Genomic DNA, 20,979 nt, shown 5'->3' with positions numbered 1-20,979 from the left:
AATTGGATTCCTATGTAAAACCGCAGACATTTGCTACGATGACGGAGTTCTCTTCATGGTAATCGATGGTTTACGACGCTATTGTAAACTCTAACAGAGATTGCGTTCGAATTTACGTTACGAGAACTATCGCGACATGATGGGAGCTTGCGGTCGAACTTTGACAAACGCGTCCAACAGGTAAACGTGTCCAGCACACACTCCCCTCAATCTGGATGTAATCCAGAGATAACGTGATACCGTTAATAGGAGAACTGAAAATTGATACTTCATTGTTCTTAGGACATTAAATGTTATTCGTGATTTTCTATAGTATACGGTTACCTACGATTTTGAGTATGAGTATACCACAGTGCTTTTTAAATTAAAAGTATGATTGGCGTGCTAACTATTCAGGATTGGTCTATAAATAATAATAGATACGAAAAGTCTGAAATAGACATTTATACATTTTTATTGGAACAGGAATATAATTTTTAGAGTTTTCGGAGTTTCAGAAAAAATCGTAGAGGGGTAAATAATCCCAAATGCTGAATAATTACATATGAAATAAATAAAGTTCAATAGATTAAATGAGTTTCCTTATCGAAAAGCAAACTAGTAAAATTTCAGTAGGTATTATCTATTACTGACATGTAATACGAAATCTATATTAATTTAGTTCAGAGCATTATATTCATCTGTTAACGTATTAGATTGCCTAATTAACGAGTATGTGAAGAGGAGGCAATAATGTGTTACATTTGAGAAATTGAGATGATATTGTAGAATATGAATATTTACACAAGAACGCATTTTTATAGAAAATATGTAAATCAATAAACTGCAGACTTAAATTTGCTTCGTCATTAGTGGATTTTACAAACATAATTTTTAATTTCTTACCATATTCAGAATCGAATTACTGAATAATTGGCGAATAAGGAAATGCACTATAGAAAAATGAAAACATAATGGTAAATCGATGATTTCATCTGAATTTTAATTCTAATATTACATTAGAATTACGTTAAATTAATTTTTGTTAGAATTTCTATTAAACTGTGTTTTTAACTTGCATATAACCCATAACATAATGATAAAAAATTACTAAGTATACACATGTTTTAATCAAAAGATTTGTTCACGAAGAATTCACTTAAATGCTCGTTGATCGTAACCAAAACTCGTTAATCTAAATACGACGCGAATGAAGCATACAGAGACAAAGGTCCACGTAGATTAATGTATGTATTCGTTGGCATAGACTATTGTTGGCGATCAGCCGAGAGTTACAAATTTAAGTATTTAGATTTCTCCCCACCAAGCAAACATTTAACTTCAAAGTTTATGGGTGTAGAGAGTAAAACTCAACAAGTGAACAATGATTGAAAAACATATTTGTTATCAGCTGATGAATACAAGAAATTCGATACAAAATAACAAACTTATTCCACCGTAATAAATTACATAACTAAAATGTATTCATTTAATATATTCGTATAATTTTCATCTATAAAGTTACAATGGAGCAGTTCATCAAGAATTGGTATTGTTACAAAACGAACGCAGAATTGTATGCCAGCGCGCTTAGCCAGTCAGGCAACCGCGAATTCTACAATATCGATTGTTGTGACTTGAAAATGTACTCTGAATAGTTTGCTAATGAAATAATCCTGTATACCGAATCAACAATAGACCAAATTAAAAAAAAATAAAACTGCGAACTGAAATATAATATAATATCAACCACATCTCCTAATGCAGTTTCTGTAATTCAATCAAATAAATCATTCAATTTATGCGCTTAATTTTACCAAATTCTACACTAAAACTACCTAAAAAAATGATACCTACAGTATTGTAACATCATTGAACAATTTCACTTAACAATAAAAGACTTTCAAAGAAATTGTATCGATAAGGAAGAACCTCTGCCATGTTAGTCATTCCTACCATTCTGGGTGGTTGTATGACTCATTGTGGAGTCTGCCAGACTGCTCACAGATGAGGAAAACAACAAGAAGGTGGACAGGATAAATAAAAGCGACAATCAATAGTGGAGTTCTAGTGAAGTCACAGACATCGCAGGCGCGGTTTAGAAGTGAAGGTGAACGACAACTTTAATAAATTATTTCTTCCCAGTTTCACCTTCCTCGGGGATTCACCAAACCGATAAAAATTCACTCGATAGGAATAATCTGACACGGACCGCAGTTGGGTATGGTTTTGTGCGCGATGTCATCGTTGCGGATATTTCGCGCAGATTTCGAACGACGAGAGGCCACGTACTTGGGTGGTGAAATCGTGAAAGGCAATGTTATCATAGACACGACGAAGGAAAAATATATCACAGGTGAGATTCAAGCAATAGAGATCTAAATTGCACGTAGGAGGAGCTAATCGACATCCGTTGTGATGCGAAATCATTCAAACATGGTTCGCAGAATAAAATGAAGTGTTTATAGTGTTATTTATAGTGTTCAAGAACGATCTGGTTTTTTTTTAGAAAAAATACAATGTGCATCAGTGTAAAAGTATCAAAAAAATTATGAAGAATTTATAACACAGTAGAATTAATTTTAAAAGTACAAGCTTTTCAATTGACGATTCTACAGGAAGATTTTTATTACAGTGTACAGCAATGAATTTAAAGTAATTATGTGTATTGTCAATATTATTGAATAATTAAATTACTGTGACTTTTTTTTCAAACACACCAAGTACCGATAGTTCCGTCATTGTATCAGTGATTATATCAGTAAATCTAGTTAAACAGATAAGATCGTAAGTCATAAATATTTTAACAACGGAATGAAATAATTTCTAATTTTTGTAAATGTATAAACATTTATCAGATGTTTGATACAAAAATTATGTTATATTAAAGAAACACGACCTTCATATTTTGATACAAGAAGATAATACAAATTGAAACGTTCATTAAATGTGAATAAAGACTTTACAAATATTACTTACTTTTAATAGGTAGTTGTGAAAATTGTCCACCCTATTATTATCCCAAACTAACAATCAAACTGTTAGCGTTACAAGCCAATGTATCGCGTTATTTTCAAACGTAGTTTCGATATACTTCGAACGAAGTTGTACGTGTAGCACAATGCAAAAAAAATATAAAATTAATTTATTTAAATAAACGATAAAGAAAGCGAGAATGACTACTTTATTCATAACATAATTTCCAATTGCAGAACTCTGCTTCATTGCCAAAGGTTTTGCCAAAGTATATTGGACAGAAGAAGACGGAGATTCTAACTCCTCCTCATATTATAATTCGCAAGAATACTTTCAAATAAAGGGCATTTTACTGAAATCCAAAGATGGTAATATTAACCACTTTCACTCTTTCAATCAGTTGATTTATTTATTATTCAGTTATTCTATCAATTAATTATTTAATTACTTTATTTATTCTACCAATTAATTAATTACTTTATTTATTCTACCAACTAATTGATTAATTTATTTATTTATGCAAGTAAATGTTCTTGCATTTTAAATTGCTTTCTTTAACATATTCAAGAGAAATCAAAGGTTAAAATTACTGAGGGATACCATGAATATCCGTTCGAATTTCTGCTTCCTTCTAACATTCCCAGCAGTTTCGAACACAATATAGGATACGTCCGATATACGATTGAATTGGTGCTCCAAAGGCCATGGAAATTCGATCACAAATATAAAACCGCGTTTACTGTAATCTCCAATCTAGACCTAAACTTGCATCGGGAAAAATGTGTAAGAAATGATTTTATTCTTGGGAAACATGGTGAGTTGAAAATGCTAAATAAATACTCTGCACCGAGCAGCTAGGAATTTCCAATGAAGTTCTGAAAGATTTCTGCTGCTGCTTCTGCATTAAAATGGGCGCTTTTTGTGTAACCACGCAACTGCCATCTTCTGGATACGTTCCTGGACAAATGATTGTCACAACTATGAACTACAAAAATTTGTCAAACAATGTTCGAATATTGAAGATCAGTGCGAAGTTGGAAACAGTAAGTGAGACTATCGGGATTTTAAATAATGAATGATCATGGTTCCACAATTTACTTTTCAAGAAAATAGAGTTTCATGCTACTTCGAAAACCCGGACTAAACAATTTGAAATAACGTCGAATTCAAATTCAGGACCGTTTCCATTAGAAGGACAAGTCATTCTAGAAATCAGAGTACCGCCAATCCCGCCGTCCTTTCTAACATTCTGCAGCATTATAGACTTACACTACAACCTGAAGATCGCAATACACTTTACAGGACCGTACGTAGAAGACTCAATAATATATATGCCATAATGTATATGTACATCACTTTAGGATTCCGTTAAGGTGAAATACGATTAGGTCAAAGGGTTTTGAAATGTTTCCATCATCTTGAATATTTTTATCAATTTAACACTAGGTTTACGGACATTTATTGTACAGTTTATTCTATTGTTCCTGGGGAAGTTGATATTCGTTCATTTAGATTTTGGAAATTGTAGATGTAGAAATAGACAATCAGGATTCATATTCGTGTAATTGGATCAACGAAAACCGATTGAAACATTTACCAAATAATGTTTATAAAATTCAATCTGCATCAAATTGACGCGTTCCATAAACCTAGTGTTAATAACGATACAATAAGACAAAAACTTCGGGTGAAATGTTGCTACAATTTCCTCTTCATTGCTTCGTATTAACAGCTGTATTCTTATTGACATAATGAGGAAAAAAACAAGTCGAGCAGAAATTCTACATCGGAACTAATTTCTTCCAATTTATAAACTTGCAACATAGTTATCTACCATAGTTCATCCATTAAATGTACATTTAACTATAGGGACTTATAAATCACAACTTCTGTCTCTGTGAGAAAAAAAGATTATAAGACTAACACTAGAGCTACCGTACCGGTCAAAATGACCGGTTTCGATTTTTTTGTTTCGCAATTGTTGACATCTTAGAAGCATCGAATATTCGAAATGATTTTGGAAGTAAATAGTTTCACTTGAATACAACCTTGAAAATAATCTATTGTTACAATTTTTATAAGGATTACATATTAGTCGTATTAAATACTCGGTAGTTCTAGTGTTAAAAGATTAGATTAGATTAAAGATAAAATTGAATATTTACTTTTGCATTAAAATGTTTCTTCCTGCAAAAATTAGGCACCGCAGAATTGAAAAAAGGTACCCTCTTCTCATCGGAACAATACCAATATACAGTACACCAAGCGCACCGCCTAACGAACAAACACATGTCAGACCAGCGATCGGAAAAGAACCAGCACCGCCAGTTCCAATGCCACTGCCAGAAGCATCACATTCCAATGTTCCTGGTAGACATATTGGTTTCATTATGCCGGACCAGGCTGGTACCTCCAGCGACTATGACATACGTAAGGAATTAATACCGAAATTGCGTTATTTACTTTTTAAACGTGTGTTTAAATTCAATTTTTCAGAAATGAATTAACATAATTGAAACATTACGTTTACGAATCTTTAGAAAATGAATTATCGAAGCACTAAGTAATGTTCAAAGAAAGAAATTTGACATTTTTACCTTTCATTTATATGCAGCACCTCCATCCTACGAAGAATGTGTATCAAGAGCTCAACACATCAAAGATGTCGGTGAATCCGATTATGTGTACGGTGCAAGTACTCCCTTCGCGCCTAAGTATCCTGTGTTCAACTATCCAGTACCAAGTAAGATCATGATTCTATACAGCCTACATGCAGTAAATTTGATGATTCTTTTTAATCAAGTGTTTATTTGTAGATACCCCGTACAAGTAAATGAAGACTCGAACAAGTTGATAAAGGTTTTTATAATCATACGACAAAGAATACCGAAGAATATTCGGTTCATAAACAAAACGAAACTTTCCATTCAATTGTCTCGTAATTGCTAAGCAAATTGTTTAAAGAGTTGCATTTAATCAAAGATACTGAACCAAAACCAAATCTACCTCAGTTTTTAAATTAAGTGTTGTATTTTTATACAAATTTATGTATGTTCTAATATTCATATTGTTATTTAAATAATATGTACACTGTTACAAGGTACTTGACGGCTTTGTCTTTGATTAAGCTTATCAAATTCGCGACGCCTAATGAAATAAATCCATAATATTCCTCAAATATTATGTAATACAAGATTTAAAAATATATTTAATTCAAAAGCAGAAAAATCATAGATTTAAAATGCCTTTCTAACTATAGAGGATGCCTTTTTACTACTTTTCGTCACAAAAATAAACAAATAAAATAAAAAAATGAATGAGGATGAGGAAAATATTTTTTAGTTTAATATGTTGAGGTGTGAGCAAAAGGTTTATTTAAAATTTGAAAGGAACTTTCTGGATATGTGGGGTGGGGGGTTTCTCGAAGGTTCGCTGGCTTGCAGAGATTTCCTGCAGGTTGAAACTTGTCTGTAAGGACCGGTGTACACGTGTTTGGCCAACCTTTTAAAAATCCCGAGTTTATGACCTGATCGGTTATTAAGGTGAAAGAGACAAAATTCTATAACTATTGTATGCAATCCAAATTGACTAAAATAAATGTTTGCTGTCGCGACGGTAAACATGTCAGTCGTAGTACATAAAACTCAAAAGTATTAAATAAAAATAAACACGAAACTTAACTGTCTTGTCCCGTCCATGTCATAAACGGAACTTCGAGAATCTTTTATTAGGGTCTTCCGTATCGGACGAAACATAATACAAGATTTAGTTTATAAAAAAAATTAAAACAATTATGAACTAATGGACTATGAATCATAAATCAGTAATAAAAATATACATTCCTTTAATTCATAAACCGCTTAACCACAGAACGATGATATTGCAAAATAAGCTCTAAGAATACTACAGTAAATTAGATTTAAAAAGTAAAATTGCGGCCTGAAAAGCGATAAAAAATCAACTAGTTTTCTAAAAACACCCTCTACAATTCAAAGAAATAAATTATTCAATTGATCCATTTAATTTTACAAAAGCAAAAGATCTTTTAAATATTGCATCGATAAGGAAGAACTTCTGCTACGTCAATCACTCCTACTGCTCAGTAATAGTGATTCACCGTATACGGTAGTTCAACGAGCTCTCCATAGCTGACAGAGATAACAGAAATACAGGCATGATAGATAAAAGCAACGGCTTTCAATGAATTATATTTTCCTGGTTTCCCCTTCCTCGGGAATTCACCGGAACGCGAGCGGACTCACCCGATAAGAAAGATCCAACGCAAGTCTCAGTTCCGTGTGATATTCATGTGCAATGACATCCTTAAGGACGTTTCGCATAGAGTTCGAGCGACCGGGTGCCACGTACTTGGTCGGTGAAATAGTAAAGGGTACTATTATCTTGGATACGACGAAGGAAAAAAACATCAGAGGTGAGCTTCGAGAAGCAAACGTAAGATAAAGAAAGAAGTAACAAGTAGGAGGCGCTAATAGACATTCACACTCATCGTGATGCGGAAGTCATTTAAACATAGTTTACTGAATCAAATAAAGTTGGTACTAGTTTATAATTAGACTGTGGATTTTCAGACATTTATGGAAAATTTATAAATGCAAAATTGCGCAAAATGCACACAATATAAAAGAATATTTTAAATATTTAAAGTATAATGCGTTTTATAGGTGATATTTGCTACGAAAAACCATTAACGCGATTCTATATTTCTAATTATATTTCGATAAACTTGTATTTGCATTTTTGTATTGTATTTTTAAAAATCCGCAATCTAGTTATCGTAAACAGTTTGAAGCTTCTTGTGTATCATTATCAAAATACAGAAAAAGTTATAGATGATATATAGCAGAATAAAAATTACTTGCTTTTTAATCGACGAGTGTAAAGCGGAATTTTTGCTATACTTGAAAATGATTCATTTTATATGTAAATAAGTCACATGAGAGGTTCAGTAAAAAATTAATATACATAAAGTTCACATACATTTTCAGTATTTGTTCATTATTTTAATTATTGCAACCATTTCATAAGCACAAAAAACTCCAATACTTTTGCAACTGCATTATTAAATCAACCTTGTTGAAATATACTTCAAAATATGCTTAAACGAAGCTCGAAATTCGTAATTTGTTTAAAACGTATTCTCAAATACCGAGGTATTTAATGCATGTAAGCGTATAAACATTTCTTACATTATCCGCTCACGAACTATGGGTACTCTATTGATTAGAACCGACCTTCATATTCCGATAAAACCAAATGATATTACAAATCGAAACGTTTATTAAATACATATAAAAAAATTATACACATTATTTATACACAATTAAATAACACCCCATAAGTATATGAAATGGGGAAAATTTTTCATCTTATTACTATTTCCACTATCTAACTATTAGTATCACAAGACCAATTGATGTTATCAGTAGAGGCTTAAAGAATTAATATCCGTAGCACAAAGTACAAAAGTATAAAATGTAAATCAGAATTAAATACACGATAACGAGAGTTCATACCAAATTTATTAAAAAAACAATTACCAATTTTAGGACTCCATTTCACTGCTAAAGGTTCGGCCCACGTGCATTGGACGGAATCGTCAGAAACTGGTACCGGAAAGGATAGAAGAACTACAAGTACATCCTACTACGCATCGCAGGAATATTTTAAAATAAAGGGCAATATACTGGGTACCGATGGAGGTGTGTCCCACCAATTGCAATCGTTCAATCAGTTGACAGACCTTATCTAATCTCATGGATGCTGTTTCCTTCATTTATCCAAGTAAACATTGTCATATTTTATAATATTTTTCTTTGACACTTTCCAGCAGATTCAAGGGTCAAACTCTCCGAGGGATATCATCAGTACCCATTCGAATTTCTGCTTCCCTGTAACATTCCCAGTAGCTTCGAACACAGTGTCGGATACGTCCGATACACGGTTAAATCTGTGATCGACAGGCCTTGGAAATTCGATCACGAATGTAAAGCAGCTTTTACTGTGGTCTCCGTTCTAGACCTGAACATGCATCGGGAAAGATGTGTAAGAAATGATTTTGTTTTCAATATATATCTCAAGTTCAAAATGCTAAATAAATGATTATCTACTTTGAGCAGTTGGGAATCCATGATGAAGCTCAGAAGACCTTCCGTTCTCTTTGCTGCTTTAATATGGGCTCGTTAAGTACAGTCATTCGAGTACCATCTTCTGGATACGTTCCTGGACAGATGATCATCACAGTGGTGGACTACAAAAATTTTTCGAATGGTATTCCAATAGCGAAGATCAGTATGAAATTGGAACGAGTAAGTGAAACTGTAAAGATTTTCAGCAGCGAATGATCATTATTCCATCATTTTCCTTTCAAGGAAATCAAATTTCATACGACTACCAAAACGAGAACTGAACATTTCGAAGTTATGGCGAGTTCATATTCAGGACCTTTTACATCAGATGGACAAATCTATTTAGAACTCAGGATACCGCCGATCCCGCCGTCTTACCTACAATTTTGCGACATCATAGACTTGAACTACAACTTAAAAATTCTTGTCCATTTTCCAGGAGCGTACGTAGAAACCTCAGTAACACGTATCTTATCACGTTAGAATTATAACGTTGGAATTTTGATAACGTGAAATATAATTAGATCACTCATCGAATGAACTAACCATAAGGCTAATTGAGCAAAAATTGGAAGGTCTCAATAATTTTTTTAGATTTTTAATTATTTAATTACGATGCGCCGTTATGGAGACCTCCCTACATCAGTTTTCAATTTTAAAAAAGGTTTCATAATCTTCCCTTTATTATATCGTATTAAAAATTGTAGGTTTCCTTTTTACATGATTATTTCAAGATTGGTATACGAAAATATGAATTCTACAAAAAAGTAACAGGTCTATCTAAATCAGAACTTAAAATCACATCTATATTTTTCTAATTTATAAACATGCGACATGGCTGTTTTCTGTTGAGTATCCATAGACAAAATGTAAATTGAACTACTTGGGCTTAAATATCCAAGTCGTATATTTGGGATAATTAATCAGATTGATTCAAACTGCACTACTTTCCATTAAAATGTGTTTTCCAACAACAATTAGGCACCGCAGAATTGAAAAAAGGTACCCTCTTCTCATCGGAACAATACCAATATACAGTACACCAAGCGCACCGCCTAACGAACAAACACATGTCAGACCAGCGATCGGAAAAGAACCAGCACCGCCAGTTCCAATGCCACTGCCAGAAGCATCACATTCCAATGTTCCTGGTAGACATATTGGTTTCATTATGCCGGACCAGGCTGGTACCTCCAGCGACTATGACATACGTAAGGAATTAATACCGAAATTGCGTTATTTACTTTTTAAACGTGTGTTTAAATTCAATTTTTCAGAAATGAATTAACATAATTGAAACATTACGTTTACGAATCTTTAGAAAATGAATTATCGAAGCACTAAGTAATGTTCAAAGAAAGAAATTTGACATTTTTACCTTTCATTTATATGCAGCACCTCCATCCTACGAAGAATGTGTATCAAGAGCTCAACACATCAAAGATGTCGGTGAATCCGATTATGTGTACGGTGCAAGTACTCCCTTCGCGCCTAAGTATCCTGTGTTCAACTATCCAGTACCAAGTAAGATCATGATTAATTCTACAGAGCCTACATACAATTAATTCAATAACTCTTTTTTATTCGAATATTCTTTTGTAGATGCTCCAGGCAATTGAATGAAATTTCAAACAAGACAACAAAGGTTTTCATTGCGATTCTACGATAAGGATACACATAAAACATTCGGTTCAAAGGTTACGGTCCGTGAACAGGTGAAATCTTTCTACTTAATCCTCGTTTCTACCAAGAAAATTAATGGATTGCATTTAACCAAAAACGCTGAACCGAATTCCGATCTACCTCAATAATTCTCAGACCTTATATAATTCGATACAAATTCCTGTACAATTTTACATCCACCATATCTTTTTTTAATAATATACATACTTATTTATATACAATTGAACTTTTACTACCCTTCGTTTATTCGCTGGCCCCGTTTAAAGTCAGAAGGCATAAGGGAAAAGCAAACGGTTTTACGAAAATGATATATTTACACAATTTATTTCATATCTCAACATTGTCATATTGTAATCATAATCATCATCGAGTCGTATAATTAGAAAAAAAGTAACGATGTATACTCGTTGAAAAAAGAATGGGGGAGGAAAAAGAAGACGAGAAAACTATTGATACAATTTTACGGAAGTAGCGGTACAAAAAGAACAAGACAGAGAGAGATTCGTCGCAAAACAAATCCGGCGGAACCAATAAATCGCAAATCGGTCGTTCTCAAAACAAGCCTGAATAAAAGAGAGTAAACAAACAAAAAAGAAAGTAATAATGAGATTACGTAGAGAAACCCCTCAACGGAAGCGTCGGCTAAAACGGAACCGGGAGAGAAGTGGCGAGGAAGAAGGCTTATATCAACAAGTCGCGAACATATCTCGAATCGATCACTTGTATAACATTTCTCTTCTACTCTAATAAATGTATATACCTCAACTTTACAGTTCAGCAAATACACACGGTACGAATCGCATTTCAACCACCAAATGCCCGATAAACGTGTCATTGTAGGAACTGAACCCAACCATCTTAACGTTAAAGGCTGCCTTAAATACTGAGAATAGACACGGATCGCCATTTTTCCATCTTTTTCTCTGTAACCTGCTATCGGATGATCTTCTTTCGTTTCTTTCTTTACTGTTATACTTTCGATCGGTTACTTTCATTCGGATTGAAAAGTAAATATGTATTTGTGTGAGAAATGGACACGCGATGGGGAACATGTTCTCGTCCGGGTAATAAACGCATACGTGTGACTATTAACGAAGATTGATAAAGTCAATTCCAATGACCGTGACGTTTAATTGCTGCTGGTCCCATTTCGTATTATTCGTCAATCGTTAGTCGCAACACGGTTATTATCACGCTAGCCGAGACCTCTGTTACGACAAGGATTCGTATGCAGTCCTCTTTAACTTTTGCTCCTGTCTCTAGCAATCACGAATACGGTATTCACAAAAACATCCGACGCAGAATTAAATAAATGCTAAACTACGACGAAAAATTCCTGTACACCATTCTTTCGGTTTCAGAGCTGTAATCCTAAGTAATTGGCATTCGGTATTCATAGAAGTATCCGCGCTCGTTTAAACCACGAGTTCGGAGACCTTAATACACGTGGTATAAACGAACCAATCGGTCGCGTCGGACGTAACAACGTGTATTTTCAAATTTTCTACGGATATCGCAAGTTGCGCTGAAACGTATATAATTTGGACTCGACGAAAATAGGCGAGAAGGAAAACGATAAAAAAAAAAGTCAAACAAAAGAAAAGAAAAGGAGTCAAGAATCTGGATCCAAAAGGATTTCGATATTCGAGAAATGAGGAAGAAATACGAAGCGAAAGACGATACGAATATAAAAAAAAATAATTAATACTTCAAAATGAGAACGGTAAAGGCGCTTGGACATTTGAATATTGCGTAGATCGCGCGTCTAATGCGTACATTCTTGACTCGATAATGTTTCCTGACATTTCTTCGTCTCTTTATATTCTCTCTGATTATCCTGATTCATCGGGAGGGGAAAGGAACTGTGCGCTCCAACTTTACAAAAATTTGCTTCGCTTATATTACAATAACCTTCCCTCGATTTAAGACATTCAACCCTTAATATATTATTATCATAAATAAATTTGGTCTATCGGTAATATTGTGAATACGCCGGTACAAATACTGGCAGTATTTGGTTAAGTAAAAAATCATGGTCACTAGAAGAGGTAACTGGTACCGAATGGAATCTCGAACGTGTAAAACGAGAATAACTTGTTCTTTTTTTTTCATTCTTTTGTGTTTTGATCGCGAAGTGTTCAGTAGTGAGAAACGACACGATTTATCAATCCACATGGACAACGAAAGAGAGCAATGTACGACACGCATGTTACAACTTCCAGTAAACTTGATTTAACATTCTTCATTGGGATTATCGGAAGTGACGCAGATCTATTCGCGATTTAATCCGAATTTCGTGCAAACCGAATGCCAACAAACGTATTAGCAAAATATTAATCAGTGAAATATACATAAGAGAATTGATATGTAATGAAGGTTACCGAATATTTCTTTGATCTAAAAATGACTGTAAAAAGTTATGAAATATTCAATAATCAGAAACACATGGAAGGTTCCCACTTCGTTAGTATTTGGTACGGAGTGCAGAAATTTGAATACCTTACGAATAGATCTGCCATGAAGCCACCTATAGGAAAGTATAGTGAGTCAGTACATCCATTTTAAAAAACAGGTAGTTGCAAAGTTGTTTTTTACATTTCCGTTTGATCCACAAAACTGTCCCGGTCAGCATGTATTGTAAACTATCATGACCCACTTATTAGTTTCTTTTTGCAGCACTTTGTTTTAAAAAAATAATTAATGTTATTGCTGCCATTGCGGTATGGCGCAATGGGTTCAAGACAAACATCAACATTTCGTCTCTACCATATCTGTATACATACATTCAATACAACATTAACATTAACTGAGATTAAGAAAAGGCATAATTTACATTGTCGCCGTGTGTTGATCCAAGTCATGAACCAGAGGACACTGAGTTGTGCACACATAGTGTGTGTTTCATTTTATAGTGTGTGGTATGTCTTTACGCGATCACTTTACATTATTACACTTTGTTTTTTTTTTCAGTCCGCACGCTTCCCAAAATCCTAGAAGAGGAAGCACAAAAATTCCTCGTCTAAGTTTCACAACATCTAGATACATTATGCCAATTATTATGGTTACCAATAAAGTGAAAATCCTTACCATAACTATATGTGCAGTTTTTAACCTTCCCTCTTAATGGCACCAGGTGCTTCTGCCAACCCTTTAACTTTCAACCGATCAGCTGTTTTAAGAAATGCGGGCAATTGATCTTGCGATACATTAACTTCTCCAGCATACATAAATTCCAAAATAGCTTGAAGGTGGCTGTATGCGACATCTTTTAGAATTATAATGGGATGTTTGGACGGATTTTCCTATAACACCTTGGTGGTTAACTGCCTTATCATAAACAGAACTTTGTTCTAAAAACAACAACCTACCTCTAATAATGACTTAAAGTAAGGACTACAAGCGGACAACACCATCTTATGTGCTTTACAAGTCTGACCATCGCAAGCTAACGTCACATCCGTGAAGCTTTTCTCATCTCGTAAATGTTTAAACGACGATACCATATTAGATTGGAAATCATTCCATTTAAGAAAAAACTGTTGCTGTTCATCTGCCATTATGGACACCCGGTATCCTGACAATCTTCCTTTGAATTTGTAAGCTGAAAATATTCTTATTGAAAACACACAACAATCTATGGTATACAAACCATAATATTACATAAATATTATAAATATAAAAGTACTATGAAATAGATAAGGATGCATTCTATGCAGAAAGCATACAAATACGCGTTGGGACTAACTCTATCCTTCGCGAGTAACAAAATAATATTGTATCGACGAAAATTGATCCGCAAGAGAAAGAGAAAGTTTCGAAAACATTTATAGTACCGAACGCTGCGGAATCGCGCGGAATTCAGCGTACCAGATTTCGTTTAGGTTAAACCCAAAACACATTCAACAGATTAGATTGGGCGCGTTTGGAAACATTTGCTGAACCAAAAGCGCAAGCGAGGAAAAAAGTATCTCAGCATAACGGGAACTAGTTTTATCCTGAAATGCGAGTACGCTTCGCGGGACATATTAATCGCATTTTGTCATAACAATACACGTACATACGACGGGCCGTTCCGTCAAAGGGACTCGTAAGACCCAACACGACCTAGGAAAATAAAACGCGCGTGAAAAATAACATAACGAGTTGCCTTACTTACCACGAGTAAACAGACCACCGAATCCACTGAGGCAACAGTGATTCACAAAAGGAACGCGAAAAATATATACACTACCAAAAAGTTTTTACGCGAATGTTACGAATTTTTTGTTGCGGCTAATATCACGTCGAACAAATTCGGTGGAATTCGGGTATTTCCGTCGCAGATCGGTTCGAAAACACTGTACCGACTGGCAACGGTTTCGGTTTTCGAGCGCGAGATGCCGTGCCACGCGTCTTTTCAAAGAACGTTTGTAATTCTCGCTTCATAAATGTCAATCCAAAATTGTATATCGACGTCAGCGTGCAAAATGTATTCTCGGCTATAATATTAAAAGACTCGATCTCTCAAAGTGATTTCCTACACGAAAATAGAGATTCTGTATCATACTGCTTAATTTTCTCTGTTTAATTGTGAAACCTCACATTTCATCTTCAAATTCCGTTTCGATCACGTGCAATGTTCTACCGTAAAGTCAGAATATATTATGCTTGAACCATCAACCATTTCAACCGCGGCAAATTCTGAACAAGGATCTAGCATCTAACGCCGATAATATCCTCTCTCACTTTGTTGCCGCTAATTGCGCAATGTCACGCAAGCAATTGGACAGATATCAGCATATGCGCTAACTGACAAATCGAATGTACCCGCTGGTACATAGAAATCGGTTTCAATCAAGTGGTCAACGGCTATAGCAGCAATAATCTTTGGTTGAATATCTCGCGGTATAGATCGTCTGGTTGATGTGACGAGGACCGCGTGAGTCGAAGAAAAAGGCACGTTGAAGTTCTACACTAATTATACTGTGGAAATAACAGACACTTTGTTCTCTATGAATAGTGAACAAACGTCACTTGACATTGTTAAATCCGCAGTTCGTATAGCGACAATTAGATTATAAAGATCCTCACTTGTTCTAACAGTATTCAAGAATTAGGTTTAATAAATTGTATCCACAAAATAACGAATTTCGAATTTCTTGTTTTACAAATATTCGTTTCGCAATATTGCAATAACTGTAACACTGTGCTTTATAACAATTGCAGAATTAACTAAATTTATAAATTTACACGTTTCAATAAAGTTCAAATAAAATCTCAAAAAATGAACTCGTATGATTTTACAAAATTTGACGGGTCAATCGTTTAAACAACTTAATTTTAACGTTAATTTTTCATGCATCGATAGCCACGGAGTCATGAATATAATTTCAGAAAATAATGACTATTAAATCATTAATCCGTTAAACGAACAGCGATAGAAAGATTAATCGGCATGTCCCTAAATGGGCCGCAGAGAAAACACTTTAGCGGGTTGACCCACAGGGGTATCAAGTTCAACGTAGCGTTCGTGTATACCCTAACAATACCGTATCTCTCCCATCGGTTATACATTACCGAGGAAAAAGTTCAGAGGAGCCGACGGAGTCCGCGGAAAGCCTTTCAATCCCCGCGGAAAATCTATAGCTCGTAAGGGACCAGATTCGTGTAAATGAGTTCTTATAAATAGAACCAAGAAAGTCGAGCACCGGAAAAATTTTCCTGTCGCGCGATGCCGCGAACAGGACAGCCTAGCGTGTCAAACCCGTGGGACCGACAAAGAGTGATCGAGGGCCTGGGAGGAGAAGGAAGAAAGAGATAGAGTGAGATAGAGCGAGCGTGCGAACGAGCGAGCGAACAGAAAGGGAGGGAAGGGATAATAGAAAGGAGAAGAAGAAAGATGGAAACGTTGAATCGAGCTTCTTGGAAAGGGGCTTAGGAGGGGAAGGGAAGAGGTTGGACGTGCGCGCGGATACCGCGGCTGTTAGCGCGCGGATCGCACCGAGCTGAAAGAGGAGAATGGAGAGGAGTGGCGAGGCACGAGGGAAGCGCGGAGCGTGAGCGCAAGCGCAATGAGGCATGGAGCTGGTCTGAACGCGCGCCACATTGAAAGCTTGCGACATGCCGCGAAGCGGTTCAGTCGCGCGCCAGCTTTCATGCGGGTGGTATCGTTTTCTCGTTTTTCCCGTCGTTGTTCTCCTGTGGTGTATCGTGACGAGCACAAAAAACCCCGCGTAGGCGTGGTGAACATTCACGCGTTGGCGCACAGACTCGAACCACGCGGATCTAACCGAATAAGAAAACCGTGGCGGACCCGAGGTGTCGGTAGTCGAAAACGATCGGGAACGCGCCTCGACGTGTTCGCGTCTGTCCTCGAAAATTGGAATAGTCGAGGGTCGGCGTTTTGCTACTCTTGGACCAGTGTCAGATCTCGGTCGATCAGCGCGCAGCGGGAAGATCCCCGGCTTGCCCGGCTGTACGAGATCGTTCCCGTAGTGAAGTTTCGCCCGTACCTTTAACACCCCGGCTATTGCCGTTCTCTATCGTGGAAACGGTGTCGAACGGAGAATCGAGTGATCCGTTTCCATCAGGAAAAAAGACACCAAGATCGTCGTCTTACGTCTCCCGCATAGGGGTGATCATTGAAAATTGCGGATAGACCAATTATATCTTCGTATATCTGTGATGTGCGTGTGAGCAATGGAGTCACCAGTCATGTACGATTCAGCGGCCCATCAGGCCCAGGCCCATGGCGCGGCCGATCTCAAGAAGTCCCAAGTACTGAACAACAACAACAACAATCACCAGAGCAACAACAACAACAACAACGCGCCAAACAATAACAACAACTCTGCCCTGCAGGTGAATCATAATCACAATCAGCAGCAGAACAGCGCGGTGGTGAGCAAGGTCTCGGCGAGCAAGGCTAGCCTTCACCAACAGTACGCGGAACATTGCGCCGCGGCCGGCGAGCTGACGGACCTGAATACGCCGGAGATATCGTTAGATCTGCAGCACCTGATCGACGATAGCCACTTCAACGACGGCTTGTTGGACATGCTGGGCGCGAACAACGGAGCCGTAAAGCATGTCAGAACCTCCGGTTATCCGCGCACCACGCTGGCTTACATGCCGCAGCCGGTACACAGTGGGGCAAGTTACCATCAAGGCAGCAACAGTTGCAGTGACAGTAACAGCTCCAGTTCTGAGTCGCCCAGCATCAAGGAGGAACCACTGGACCCAGCGGAATACCGTCGCCACTGCCCACAGTATCCACCAGGTGGATACAGTCCAGTTACCAATGGACCGTTTGCCAACGGTGCGCCGACATTCACCACCCTGACACCGTCCACGGTACCCGGTGGTCATCCGGGCGCGCCGGTCCACCAACCACCGCCTAGGGGTGGTCCGATGAAGCCGGTAATGGCGCATCAGCATCACGCGAACACCGCGGCAGCCGCTGCCAGGAAACAGACCAAGGCCATCGACAAGGCGAGCGACGAATACAGGAGACGACGCGAGAGGAACAACATCGCCGTAAGGAAGAGCCGCGAGAAGGCGAAGGTACGATCGCGGGAGACCGAGGAGAAGGTGAAGCTTCTCGTGAAGGATAACGACCTGCTCAAAAAGAGGATCGAACTGTTGACGGAGGAGCTGAACGTACTCAGATCCCTGTTCAGCAGCGTCGGCGTGGTACCGGAACAGCTACATCGTGAGATCTCGAGGCACCTCGATCAGTTCCAGCAGCACGCGGTGGGGCCCATGTAGCGCACGAAGTCGCGTCCGGTCAGCGCGTTGGTGTCGCGCTGTCGCCCCTTTCTCTCATCCACCGGCGTCGACCTTCGGCCCGTGACTTTCGGCCCGATACGATTGTGAGGGGAGAGTCATTATTGGCTGCCAACTTCCGATTTCCGGGGCTACGGCTCTCGATCCTTTCGCGCCGTCCGAGTCGAACGCAGAGGGAAAAATAGAGAACCGGTCGTGCATACGTAAAACGTTCGCGGCTCGAACCGACGAACGGTTACTGCGTCTTTGTCTTAATTCCACAAGTGGAGAACACGCCGCGGTACACGTGCACAGCTCGAGAGAGCTAGCCGCGCCGCTCGTGGAGAACCGAATAGACGTGGAGGTAACGGAGAACGGAGACAGACGGATAGACAGATGAACGCAGAGAGGGATAGGTAGAGAGAGGAAGAGAGAACGAGCGAAGGAGAAAGAGGGAGAGGCCGTGACTCGATCGAAGAACAGGGCCTCGCCGTTTCTCCTGGGGAGAGCTTTTCGGCAGCTCACGGTCGACGAGTTCGTGTGGAAGAAAAGTGCCTCCGCTCATGGCGAACTATTTTACACCGAGTGCACCGGACACTTTCCCCTCCCCCAGAACCCCATCATACCGCCCGTCACCCACAAATTTCCGTCTCTGTACAAAATAGAAACAAATGAACGGAAGAAAGAGAGAAGCCACGCGTGGTGCCGCTACGTGGAGATCGCCTTCGAGGATCCGGACACGAGTACACCGCGAGAAAAATTGTATTTTCTATCCGAAACTAGAAATCTTCGGGACCCGTACTATCGATTCTATGTTTCTTCTAATTTTACTCCCTTAATTTTTCGTATCTAAACTTCATTTCTTTTTTTGCAACTACGTAAAGACTGGGTGGTTGGTAATGCCGCGCGTGTTTTTTTCGCGGGTTCGCCACCTCATTCGATCGCGTAATTCGCAACATGTTGCGACTACGAACAAATCACGCGTCGATGTGTACAAGCGCATCAATCACACTCCCACAGACACACGGACTCGATTCGTGCACGGCGAGCGCGACACCGAGCATGCGTGCGCGCGGAACCGCTCGTATACGTGACGCGAATAAGTGAGTTCGTTCGCATAAATCATCGATCTTCTCAGCGTTATACATTTTCGATGCATCTTCCATAAACGTTCGAAGGCGTACACAACCGATACGTTAGAAAACATGCACGCACAGGCGGAACCAGGCGCGAAACAATGATCACCGGGGAGGAGCGCGCACGCGCGCACGTAACGCCGCTGTCCCGTACCGGATTTGTTTTTCAAACAACTCAATTAGATTTATTGTTTCCCATTTACCAAGTACCTTGAACAATGAAGCATACCGAGACACCGAAAAACCGTGATGTATCAGTATCGGTGCGATAAAACGGCGTAAAAATGTCACCGATCGTTTCCACGATCCGCACGCGTGTATCGTATTTTCTCGACAGAAGAAGAACGCGGAACCGCGATCATCCGAACGAAACAAGCGTAACATGTTTAAAAGAAAAAAACCAAGAAACCAATATACAAAAAAAAAATGATCACTCTTACAACACGCCCTTGTATTATAGCTCTATATTAATTTTATTATTATTCGAGAGATGTATGTACATAAAAAAAAAGTTAATATATTTTGTTAGAGAAAAGAAAAGCGAGATATGTTCGTGCTTTTTGCGAGTCGGAGCGAGCGAGTGCGAGAGAGCGAATGTATTTGTGAATAAGAGCGACAGGAGGAATCGGAAATAAACATAATTGTTAATTAGACTTGCGCGCATGTGTCCGACAAACAATCGTTATAGTTATACATTTTAATGCGGAAGCATGCTAGAGATTACAATGTGTGCGAGAGACAAAGAGCGAATGAGTGAGTGAGAATGAGAGAGGGAATGAGAGAGAGAAATTCTATATTTCGCCGACGTTACCTGGGACTCGGTCCAACCGAGCCCCTCACACCTTGAGTTACCGTAAAATCGCGTGAAGCGGGCTTCATTTTATTAAGTCTTTTTTTTCGTCCTTCCTCGTTCGTAGATTCGATCGTGTGCGAGAGAACGATATTTGTTACTACCTTATATACGTACTTGTGCGACAAGTTTAATCATTTTTCTTCTTTAATTCTTATCTTTTTTTCTCTTTTCTAAGACGTTTTGTCGGGTCTCTCGGTGATGCACGACTCAAAACGGCGCGTGCACGCCTGCATCGACGCGCACGCCCGCGAGCTACGTTTCTGCGCGCATGCACGTGCACGCGTTTCTTGGCGTATGACTGATGTATGTTAGGTACGAGATTACCTGTCACGGTTGTCTTCTTGTCTATGCACAAATATATTTTGATATAAAAAAAAATTGCACGTCTATTTTGCTCATCCTTCGTCCATTCTCCTTCCTGCCTTCAGTCTACACTCAGCGGATCTATCGAAAATGTAAATCG

The 20,979-nt window shown here is 38.2% G+C and overlaps 4 protein-coding genes across 6 annotated transcripts; 3 read left to right on the top strand and 1 right to left on the bottom strand.

The window, feature by feature from the left end:
* Positions 1-1,949: 1,949 nt before the first annotated feature.
* On the top strand, positions 1,950-6,142 carry LOC116431252 (arrestin domain-containing protein 2-like). Its single transcript, XM_076370509.1, has 9 exons — positions 1,950-2,089; positions 2,174-2,335; positions 3,192-3,323; positions 3,524-3,738; positions 3,810-3,998; positions 4,062-4,261; positions 5,156-5,385; positions 5,570-5,698; positions 5,772-6,142. Exons 2-9 carry the CDS (start codon positions 2,203-2,205, stop codon positions 5,786-5,788), a joined length of 1,245 nt encoding a protein of 414 aa, XP_076226624.1. The 5' UTR covers positions 1,950-2,089; positions 2,174-2,202; the 3' UTR covers positions 5,789-6,142.
* A 1,045-nt stretch (positions 6,143-7,187) lies between these two features.
* Positions 7,188-12,396, top strand: LOC143174868 (arrestin domain-containing protein 2-like). Of its 2 annotated transcripts, none has more exons than XM_076370508.1 (8): positions 7,188-7,387; positions 8,523-8,675; positions 8,807-9,018; positions 9,093-9,281; positions 9,345-9,544; positions 10,083-10,312; positions 10,497-10,625; positions 10,704-12,396. In XM_076370508.1, the coding sequence occupies exons 1-8, from the start codon at positions 7,270-7,272 to the stop codon at positions 10,718-10,720; spliced, it is 1,248 nt and encodes a 415-aa protein (XP_076226623.1). In that variant the 5' UTR covers positions 7,188-7,269; the 3' UTR covers positions 10,721-12,396. The 2 variants fall into 2 exon arrangements, with proteins under 2 accessions (XP_076226623.1, XP_076226622.1); XM_076370507.1 differs by having other exon boundaries at positions 8,804-9,018.
* Positions 11,090-15,103, bottom strand: lolal (longitudinals lacking protein-like). 2 transcript variants are annotated; one of them, XM_076370510.1, is made up of 4 exons: positions 14,941-15,103; positions 14,153-14,385; positions 13,872-14,086; positions 11,090-13,774 (listed from the first exon to the last, which is right to left on the bottom strand). In XM_076370510.1, the coding sequence occupies exons 2-3, from the start codon at positions 14,339-14,341 to the stop codon at positions 13,892-13,894; spliced, it is 384 nt and encodes a 127-aa protein (XP_076226625.1). In that variant the 5' UTR covers positions 14,342-14,385; positions 14,941-15,103; the 3' UTR covers positions 11,090-13,774; positions 13,872-13,891. The 2 variants fall into 2 exon arrangements, with proteins under 2 accessions (XP_076226625.1, XP_076226626.1); XM_076370511.1 differs by having other exon boundaries at positions 14,153-14,396; positions 14,941-15,091.
* Positions 15,104-16,835: 1,732 nt separating this feature from the next.
* On the top strand, positions 16,836-20,979 carry LOC116431248 (CCAAT/enhancer-binding protein). Its single transcript, XM_031986387.2, has one exon. The coding sequence runs from the start codon at positions 17,463-17,465 to the stop codon at positions 18,528-18,530; it is 1,068 nt and encodes a 355-aa protein (XP_031842247.1). The 5' UTR covers positions 16,836-17,462; the 3' UTR covers positions 18,531-20,979.

This window comes from Nomia melanderi, chromosome 9 (genome assembly GCF_051020985.1).
Source record: "Nomia melanderi isolate GNS246 chromosome 9, iyNomMela1, whole genome shotgun sequence".
Taxonomy (NCBI): domain Eukaryota; kingdom Metazoa; phylum Arthropoda; class Insecta; order Hymenoptera; family Halictidae; genus Nomia; species Nomia melanderi.
This window is presented reverse-complemented; position numbering and strand designations above follow the sequence as displayed.